At 43.5% G+C, this 9,753-nt stretch overlaps 1 protein-coding gene across 4 annotated transcripts; it reads left to right on the top strand.

The window, feature by feature from the left end:
* Positions 1–2,617: 2,617 nt before the first annotated feature.
* On the top strand, positions 2,618–9,477 carry COQ3 (coenzyme Q3, methyltransferase). 4 transcript variants are annotated; one of them, XM_071741278.1, is made up of 8 exons: positions 2,618–2,818; positions 3,247–3,288; positions 3,985–4,096; positions 4,490–4,642; positions 4,813–4,912; positions 6,487–6,729; positions 7,649–7,808; positions 9,194–9,477. In XM_071741278.1, the coding sequence occupies exons 1-8, from the start codon at positions 2,728–2,730 to the stop codon at positions 9,388–9,390; spliced, it is 1,098 nt and encodes a 365-aa protein (XP_071597379.1). In that variant the 5' UTR covers positions 2,618–2,727; the 3' UTR covers positions 9,391–9,477. The 4 variants fall into 4 exon arrangements, with proteins under 4 accessions (XP_071597379.1, XP_071597380.1, XP_071597381.1 ...); XM_071741281.1 differs by having other exon boundaries at positions 2,731–2,818; positions 3,247–3,292; positions 4,011–4,096; XM_071741279.1 differs by lacking the exon at positions 3,247–3,288 and having other exon boundaries at positions 2,623–2,818.
* The last annotated feature ends 276 nt before the right edge of the window (positions 9,478–9,753 follow it).

Here is a 9,753-nt window from a genome sequence, read left to right on the forward strand (position 1 = left end):
AGTGTAATTTTTTTAATAAATTAGATGCAGAAGTAAATTGCTGCGGTGCAAAAAAAATCATATTTTAACAATACATTTAGTAAGCAAGCTAATGGCTGGCAAACACGTGCATGTTTATCAAAACACTGTTACAGAGGAATAATTCATCAGCCATAAATAACTCTACCCCCCAATTAAGTCCTTTAACATAGAGTAAGCAATCATACACCTATTAGCAAAATAAGGCATAATTTTCAACACACTAATTTTACTTGCATTGGTATGCATATAAATAGCAACATAGTGATCCAGTCTCAATACACTTGGCACTTGGTAAAAGTGAGGATTTTTTTTTAAAGAGTAAGTAGCATAACACTTCAGATGTCTTAGAAGGATGTGTTGAGAGACAGAAACTAGAATTAAGTTTAAGAAACGCTTTTGAGGAATAAAGCTTCTGTGATGCATTGGATTTTATTTTCAGTTGAGATTTTATATTCTCTGTCTAATAATAAAAAAAGATTGTGTATGAAAAGCTTTATATACTCTGCCAACAACTGGAATTCTGTCACTTCCTGTAAATATGAAAATTATTTTTGACACAAATGCACTTATATGGGTAGTGACTGTATGCCAATAAAAAGAGCATACGATCTCTGCATTTAACTGTTTCAGAAATCTTACTAAACAGCATACTTAGCACACCAGTAATTAGAAATACATTGGTTCTATGTTAATCTTTATATATGTTAGACTTCTCCATGGTTTAGTCACTCCCTTATGAATGTTTTTTCAGTGGTAAAGGCTAAAATAACATCCATATTCCGTACATCCGAAGTGATCTTAAAATATGTGCAAATATATAAAAAAATGGGAATGTATAATTTTGGAAAAGCCTGAATTGAGTTGTTGCTCTATTCTTTTACATTTTAAAATAAACAATTGAAAGTATTTCAGTACTTGTGCACTGTAGGAGGCCAAGACAAAAGTATGAAAGTCATGTAGACGTTCTAAGGCAGTTCCCTTGAAATTTTAATAAGGGATAGTGTGGAATCAAGTGAAAAGTGACTTCCATGCAAATATGGTTTTAAAGGTGAATACAGCAAAAACGGTGGTTCTTTGGTAGCTCTGAGGTGTTAGGTGTGACTTTCAAGTCCACTGCACCACGAGCTTTGCTGGGTAGAGAGGTGAGTAGAGAAGCAGTGCTGGTACACACTATGCAGGTTGGTCATGTATCTAATTGCTGCCAAGACATGCTTCTTTGAGACCGTTTAGTAGTCTTTGTTTGGTTATTTTGGGGGATTTTGGTGGTATGTTCTTTTGTTTAAAAAAAAAATCCAAAGTAACTACTAGGTGAATTATACTAAGGAAGACCTGTGCCAGATTTCAGGCAGTGAGTGATGTAGTGCTGAGCGAGGTCACTTAATAAAACAGATTGGCATGAGAGGGAAGAGGGAGGCAAACATGCCCTGGCCACACTCCTGGAAATCTGCTGGCTGGAAGGTGCTCCTGCCCCCGGCTCTGTGACTCCCGCCTGGGGATGTCCGCACCCGCGGGGCTGGGCAGGGAACCCAAGTGCTGCGGCCCCGGCCCGCAGAGCTGCTGCGGCTGACTGGCTGACTGGCTGACCCCTGTGTCCCTCTGCTCCTCTCCCAGACACATTTGGGTTTTGACGGACTTTCTCATGACACCCGCAGCTGAATCATAGAATCACAGAATTGGCTGGGTTGGAAGGGACCAATCAAGTCCAACCCTTGATCCACTACCGCTGAGGTTACCAGACCATGGCACTGAGTGCCACATCCAGTCTCTTTTTAAATATCTCCAGGGATGGAGAATCCACTACTTCCCTGGGCAGCCCATTCCAATGTCTGATCACCCTCTCAGTAAAGAAATGCTTTCTAATGTCCAACCTAAACCTCCCCCGGCACAACTTGAGACCGTGCCCTCTTGTCTTGCTGAGAGTTGCCTGGGAAAAGAGACCAACCCCCCCCTGGCTACACCCTCCTTTCAGGGAGTTATAGAGAGTGATGAGGTCTCCCCTGAGCCTCCTCTTCTCCAGGCTGAACAGCCCCAGCTCCCTCAGCCTCTCCTCATAGGATCTGTGCTCGAGTCCCTTCACCAGCTTGGTTGCCCTCCTTTGGACCTGCTCCAGGACCTCGATATCCTTCCTGAACTGAGGGGCCCAGAACTGGACACAGTACTCGAGGTGTGGCCTCACCAGCGCTGAGTATAGGGCCAAATAAATAATAAAGTGCCGGCAAGTGATTCTATTTAAAAACTGGTTAAATTCTTCACCACTTAAGCGCGTTAAACTTTATCACAAACGGGGACACGAAAATGCTAAAGCCCAAGGGGAAGGAGGAGGGAAGGAGAGCTTCGTGTCCGGCAGCTCTGGACCAGCAGCGCGTCTCGCCGCGGCACAGGGATTCAAATCCGCATCGGGGCCCTCGGAGGCGGTCGCCGGGCGAGGGCGGGGGGACGGCAGCCTTGTGTCCTCCACACACAGCCGCAGCCAGGGCTTCAGCAGCGGACCATAACACGGCCGCCTCTGTAGCCGGGAGCAGCAAACCCCTTTCGCTGCTTCCTTGGAAGAAGCGCTCAGGAGTTTTGTCTCCAGCCGAAGGCCGGGCCCGTCAGTGAGCGGAACCAACCTTCCCGGAGCCCGCCCCGCGGAGCAGCCGGCACCGTGTCGCCGCCGCACGCCCGGCACCGGGAGCGGAGCGGGGAGCGGGCGGCGTGTTGGCCGCGATGCTGTGGAGCGGCGGAGGGGCTGCCCGTGCCCTCACCCGCGCCTTCGGGAGCCAGCGGGCGGCGGCCGCGCTGCGAGGGGCTGCGGGCGGTGAGCAGGCGGAGGGAGGGCGAGGGCGGGAGGGCCCGGCCTTGGCGCGGTGCCCGATGGCGGCGGGCGGCGGGGCCTGGCCGGGCCCGCGTCGTCCCCTACGGCTGGGGTAGCCTAACGGGGTGTAGCTGCACCGGCTCCCGCACTGCGAGGCCCCAGCAAACCTCCAACCGCCTTCCAGCTGGCGCTTGTTTCTGGCAGCCCCTGTCGGCATTTCCCCGCAGCGTCCCGGCCCCTCCGCTCCCCGGGACGGCGGGCTCTCGGCTGCCTCGACGGGAGCGGCCTTCCCGCCGGCGGTCTGCTGGGCTGGGGCACGGCCGCTCTTGTCCCCGCCTCTGTCCTGCCGTGTCCATAGTCACAGTGGTGCAGGTAATGCTGTTCCATGAGCCAGCCTAATGCCAGCCACGCACACCTTGTTCGTTCAGCAGGTCCTGCCGGAGTCTCCATACGCCCAGCAGAGCTCTCCGGAGGCAGGTGCCCACCCCCTGCCACCTCCCTTAGCCCCTATGCAGACCCTCAGCCTGTGGAGGTATCTGTAGATGCTCTGCCCGAAATGTGTAGAAACAGTGCAGCCTTAAATAATCATCACTCTGTTGCTCTGGGTGCGATGCAGTCTTGGGATTGTTGGTCAACAGGTAGGAGCTGGATTGTGGGGTGTGTGTGCTTTCCAGATGGGACCTTGGCAAAGCAGATGTCACCCTTGGCCTCTCTGCACTGTCTGAGGTTTTTTTATATGTTTCCTTACCAATCTGAATGATGCAAAATGAGTGTGTGGCTTTGTGCTTCTGATTCCAAGGTGTAATGAAACAGGAATCAGAGCCCTGTTTTGATAATAAGTGTGGGGGTGGGGGTGTGTATGCACAGCTTGTGGTCAGAGTAAAATGCTGGTGAAATTATCACTAACTGAACCATTTCACCTACATGAAAAAAAGTTCCTTTTTATTTAGACTCTGAAAAATGTCCTTGTACATAACTTGAGAAGTACACTTTAGTGTAAGGTGGTTTATTTAAACTCCACACACTCCCTAAGTATGATACTGAGCAAATGGTTAAAGATTTACACGGTTGGAGTTATTTTTCTAGAGCAGCATTGTTAAACAAGATTTTTTTGCCTGTGAACCCTGATAAAGCTGATGTTTTCCATTTGATTGCTTTTATTTATGCAGATGACCATGCTGATCTGTCTTTGCAGACAGGCCTGAAGAACTGCAACAGTAAAGGACAGCTGAAACCCTGCAGTACTCAGCCCATGTCTCTGACTGACATAAAAAGCAGCATGTAAGTACAGTATCTAATATAATCCTGTATGACAAGGACTGCAATTTTCTGTAACAGTTTAATTTTACTTAATGACAGATGAAGTTATCTTTAAATCTCACAAATGCCTAAATGTTTGATATGGCCTGATTTTGTTTAATTAATAAATAACTTGAAAATTACAGATGTGCAGCAGTCTGTTTTGGAAAATGCATTAAACATACAGTGCAAAAAATTTTTGTCTTGATAATCAAGTATAACTAGAATCTTTAAAGGAACCTGAGGCTTACCTTTTTCTTCTTTTTTTTCCCCTCATTTTCTGATGTTGCAGAATTTGTTTTTTCCCATGTTTCATGTTTCAGCTAACGTGGAATATTGGTATAAGTTGTGTGACATTCAGCTTTTGTTACTTAGGCTCACCATGAAGAGACTTTTCAGCACTTCACATTCATCAGTGGATACAAAGGAAATGAAGAAATTCCAGCTCCTTGCACATAAGTGGTGGGATGAAGAAGGAGAATATTCAGCTCTTCATTCTATGAATGATATTAGAGTGCCATTTATTAGGTATGGTTTTGAGGACAGACTTTTTTTTTTTTTTAATATATGTACTATTTTTGCATAACCTCAGAAAATACCGTAAAAGAAAAATTGTTACCAGCATTTAAGATAACTGCATATTGCATCTGCTAAGCTGCCTTGTGTCTTTGCTCTTATTCATGTTCCTTTTCTTTCAGAGATACTCTGTTGAGCATGAGAAGTAATTATCATATGGGAAACCCACTTTCTGGAGTAAAGATTCTTGATGTGGGCTGTGGCGGGGGGCTGCTAAGTGAGGTAAAAACCAGTGCTCTCTGGCTTCTCTTGTTAAAAAGTGTACAAAGTTTTGAAATTTTTTACTGTTATGCTGTTTAATTTCTATTCCTATGAGGAGGAATTTTTATCTTCTATGATATATTAGTTGCCACATGGTTTGGAGTGCAGTGCATTGTACAAACCTCAAAGAATATTTGGTTTGTGTAGTGCTGGTGGTTTACAGAAAAGGAATTGGTAATGAGAAAAACTAAAATCTTGGTGTTTGGAAAAATAAGATTTCAAACACTAAAGAAGAGGAGAAGAGAATGATGTAAAAGAAAGTCTTCTAGTGTTGCTCTGGGCAGTCAATATGAGATATGAGAACTACAACTTTTTTCCTCTCTCTTTTTTTATTTTACATTAGAGCCTAGACAAGAATACTTTAACATGACATTCCTTGTTAAGTATTTTCTTAAGAATATATATAAGAACAAAAAGTAATTTAACAAGTATTTTCTATTGTAAACTTGTTCTTACATGCTCATTTCTTTGAATTACTTATCTTCAAGTTTTTATATTGGGGTGGGGATTCTTGCCTTTGCTTTGATGTCATGGGAAAAGCATGGAACAACCTGAGACATACCTCCTATCTGTCAGGATTGATTCTCCTGGAACAGGAGTGGATTTTACAGCTGCTTTGCAAGAAGTCTGCACAACTGTGGGACTGAGAAGTGGCTCTTTGGGGCAGAACCCTTTGGCCACCCAGGCTGTGAGCAGTGCTATATCCTATCAATAAACTAAGGATGATTTGTGAATTTAGGCTTACAGATCTGGCTGAGTTACTCTGGGAACTTCATCAAGATCTGAGATGAGGTGTTACAAAAGGACCCGTGTCTCTTCTTCTTTTTGTTTTTCTTCTATTCTGAGCAAAATCCTGTAGTCTTGCAACAGCCTGCTCTTCAGCAAGGCTGGCAGAGCTTGTATGCTGCCTCACCTTCTCAGGCCAAACAACTGGTGAATTTCAGGCTGGAATAACATACCTGTGGTCATGTTCTGAAGCTGTTTCAGTTTCAGAAGAGGTGATGGCTGAGGTGTTAACCCGTGAGTAAGAAGACACTGGAGAAACTTGAGTGACAGCCAAGCCTGATGCTATCCTGGTAAACATCAGTGTTTAGTTCTCAGCCGTGAGAAAGTCCCGGAGATAATAATATATTAAGTAACCATTAAAAAGATATGAGGATTTACCATTACAAGTGGATGTTGAAGAAAGTAATGACAGTAATTAAATATGGCATTGTTTTCCTCCCTTTAAGTACTGTGTTGATTTTCCCCTTTGTTTTTCCTCTGTCAGAAGGTAATTGTGCAGGAAATCCTGATGTGGTATAACAAAATGGATCTAGAACAATTTGTTCCAAAGGACAATTTAAACGTGTATATTCCACCATATAATTTTATTTACTTTAATAAAAATTTCACAGAAAACTGCTGGATCAGAGCTTATAATTTCTTGTTTTCTGATAGATATTTTCTGCATCGTGTATGTAGACTGCAATGTTACAGACACCTTTAAGTAAATTATTATTGTGCAACAAATAAATTATACTCTGTATTATTAGCCTCTAGGTAGGCTGGGAGCTTCAGTTACTGGAATTGATCCTCTGGAGGACAACATTAGAACAGCAGATCAACACAAGTCATTTGATCCAGTCCTGGCCAAGAGAATACAGTACAAGTCCAGTTCACTGGAGGAGATTGTGGAGGAGTGTATGGAAACCTTTGATGTAATTGTAGCTTCTGAAGTAGTGGAGCATGTGGCTGACCTTGAAATGTTTATCAAGTGTTGCTCTCAGGTGTTAAAGGTAAGAGAGTTTTTGCTTTCATTATTGGGAATATTTATCCTCTTTCATTATTAAGGCTTTCATTTGAAGAAATGTGGAAACACCCACATCTACATTAATTTCTCTGCCTTGAAGTTTGAACCATTCTCCAGAAGTACCTACCTACATTCTCTTCCATGGTGCAGGTACATCTTTCCAACTGCAGTAGCTAAACTTAGAGGCAATGCATCTCCCCAGCTCTGCTTTAGAAAAGTGATAATGGCATCACCTATCATGGCAGTGTTGCTTCTCATCAAGACTTTAGGAAATCTGGTTGCATCTTATTTCACCTAGGTGAGAAAAAATATGGCAGTCCTGCTGCTGATGGACAGATGACTCACAAGGTTCTGTGCCAACTGTAGCATCACAGCAGCTGTGCTCCTGGATTGCTTTTAAAGAGTCATGGTTAGCTTGGAAATAATAAGGTGTTGGTTTATTCCTCGTGATATTATTTCATTTCTAAAAAGAATGGTAGGCCCAGTGCACAAGCAGCAACTTTCCTTTAATAGATCTATCTTTCTGACCCTGTATTTTTTTGGCCCTGTAGTCATTAAAACAACCACAGCTTTCAGCCATCTCAGATCAGGCAGTTTTGAACATTTTACTTAGGTTTTAATAAAAAAAATACTTCTTTTTACAATAGTTATTGTATGGACCTTAATAGCTTTTATTTATCCATTTCCTGGGCAATGTTATGTTGAAAGTGACTTTGTTAGATGGTTTGTGGGCAAGGAAATGTTTATCAGATCATCCAAGATCTTGATTATGTTGACCATTTTGATTATATTATGATGGGCATCTAGATTTGTAGATAGAAAAACTGTGTTTTAATGTGAATAAATTTATAGGTGTTTTTTTAATTTAGTATTCTTCTAATTGAACATTTTAATATTTTAATTAGCCTGAAGGTTCATTATTCATTACTACAATCAATAAAACACAGTTGTCCTATGTCCTGGGAATTCTGGTTGCAGAAAAATTAATAGGCATTGTACCAGAAGGAACACATGAGTGGGAGAAGTTTGTTCCACCTGAAGAGCTGGAGAGCCTCCTGGAATCAAGTAAGTTTCATCCCAGATGCTGGGAATGCATAGAGATAAGAGATACTCAAATGCTCCCTGTAGAAATGGCAAGGGGCTAAAATAGGTGGAGTCAGTGTTAACAACAGTGTGCAGCCTGTTTTTTGTGTGAGTTCCCAGTCACCTGTTTGGGGTATCATTTCTGGTTTCAAGACACTACTGGACTTTGCCTTTAAGTAAGTAAGTGGGAGTCCTAAGAATGCAGAAACAAAATCACTATTACAGGTGCCCCACTGTTTGATAGCCTAAGTGGAAATGCCAGGGTTTTCCATCCTGTTCTGTGGCAGGCTGTATGCTCTTAAGTGGTTCCTCTCCTCCAGGTCAGGTTAGAGAAAATAACTGTATTGGCTTTCCAGGGCTGCACTGCTGCTGTTCCATTGGGTTTTTTAAATTATTTTTGGTTGCTGCTCTGTGTCCTTCATTCATGTTATATTACTAAAATACTTCTCCAACAATGTGAAGAGGGAACCTACCACAGATTCACTAGTCAGTAGGAGACTGGTTTGAAGAAATACTTAAATTGCCCTGATTTGTTTGTTTTTTAAAATGGAGAAAGTGCTGATCTGGGAAGACTTCTGATCATTGTGTTCCTTTGCTGCAGATGTTTAGAACACTCGTGGTGTATTTCACTTTGCTTTAGTTCATTGTGAAGGAGCTGAAGTATGAGTTTAACTACTCTCTTGGCAAGGTCTTCTGGCACTTCACAGTAATGCAGTAATGAACATGACTAATAGCAGTGTTCATGCTGGTGGGTCTTTCTGTTCTCCCTTCCTAAAGAGTAGCAGGTGCAGTGGAGTGCTTTGTTTTGATGGAGTGTTTGTTAGAATTCTGTCTTTGCTCAAGTATTCTGCTGGGACACAGCAGTGCACTGAGAGAGCTGCTCAGCAGGGAGGGTAAAAGGACTCATTACTTGCATTGAGGCCTTGTTGGCATCCTTCTGCCTCTTTCTTAAATTTCCTATTGCTAAGGGGAATCTGCAGAATCCTTCCACAGACAGCCTTAAGTTTTCATTTTGAAGTGTGTAAAGTCAGCCTGAAGAATGTCTCCACCTACAGAAAACCAGTCACCCAGACACAGTGTGTCCAGCTGGGGTTCCTAGCACACAACTTTGCAGTGGCTCTCCCTGAAGTGTCCTCACGGTACACGGCCTGGCACAGAGCTTTGCTGCTGCTGCCAAATAGCAGGCCCCACTGTCACCAGTGATGCCCACTGGCACAGCCTGTGGTGGTGCCTGACAAAGGCCAACTTGTGCAGCACTGCTCCCCAGCTCAGAGGGAGCAGCATGTTTCAGACTGGTTGTTCTAAAGGGTTCAACGTTGCAGCGATTTACAGCACATCGGTTGCTTTGTGCCTCCTTTCTTTTCTAGATGGCTTTTCAGTCAAGACTGTGAATGGGATGCTGTATAATCCCCTCTCGGGGTCGTGGAGCTGGATGGAAAGCACAAGCATTAACTATGCAGTGCACGCCGTGAAATCTGGGGCCCAGGCACAGCCAAGCCCAACAGGAGCTCTGTCAGAGGTGGGAAGTGAGCAGCCCTCAGGCACAGCTGGCACTGCCCTGTGACTGTCTGAGAGCTGTGCTGATGGGCTGCCACCAGGAACAGGAAAGAAGGTTTCACCCAGATGGACATAATAAAAAACTTTTTAAACTAAGGCTTGTTGTTTGCATTAAGAGTAATTATGCTATTTTTGGCCAAATATTTTAGGGCCGTCTCAGGAAAAAAAAACAAGTGCCCATTATCTCAGGAATCATTTAAGACTGAAGTGAGCAAAGCTTTTAAAGACCAAGTACTTTTATAAGAAAGTAGTTTCAAATTGTTGGACAGGGAAATGCTGATTAATCTGCCAATGGCTTTTATGCAATGGCATTTTCAGTCCTACTAGGAGACTAGATCTCCACAGAAGAATAATTTAAATGTAGAAAGAG

The sequence above is a fragment of the Heliangelus exortis genome, chromosome 3 (assembly GCF_036169615.1).
Source record: "Heliangelus exortis chromosome 3, bHelExo1.hap1, whole genome shotgun sequence".
Classification (NCBI taxonomy): Eukaryota; Metazoa; Chordata; class Aves; order Apodiformes; family Trochilidae; genus Heliangelus; species Heliangelus exortis.

Bases quoted from the DNA above. Each gene is read 5' to 3' on its own strand.
- COQ3 (XM_071741278.1), top strand. From the start codon at position 2,728: ATGCTGTGGAGCGGCGGAGGGGCTGCCCGTGCCCTCACCCGCGCCTTC. The intron at 2,819-3,246 runs GTGAGCAGGCGG...TTCGTTCAGCAG, and splicing joins GCTGCGAGGGGCTGCGGGCG to GTCCTGCCGGAGTCTCCATA. The intron at 4,097-4,489 runs GTAAGTACAGTA...TTTGTTACTTAG, and splicing joins ACTGACATAAAAAGCAGCAT to GCTCACCATGAAGAGACTTT.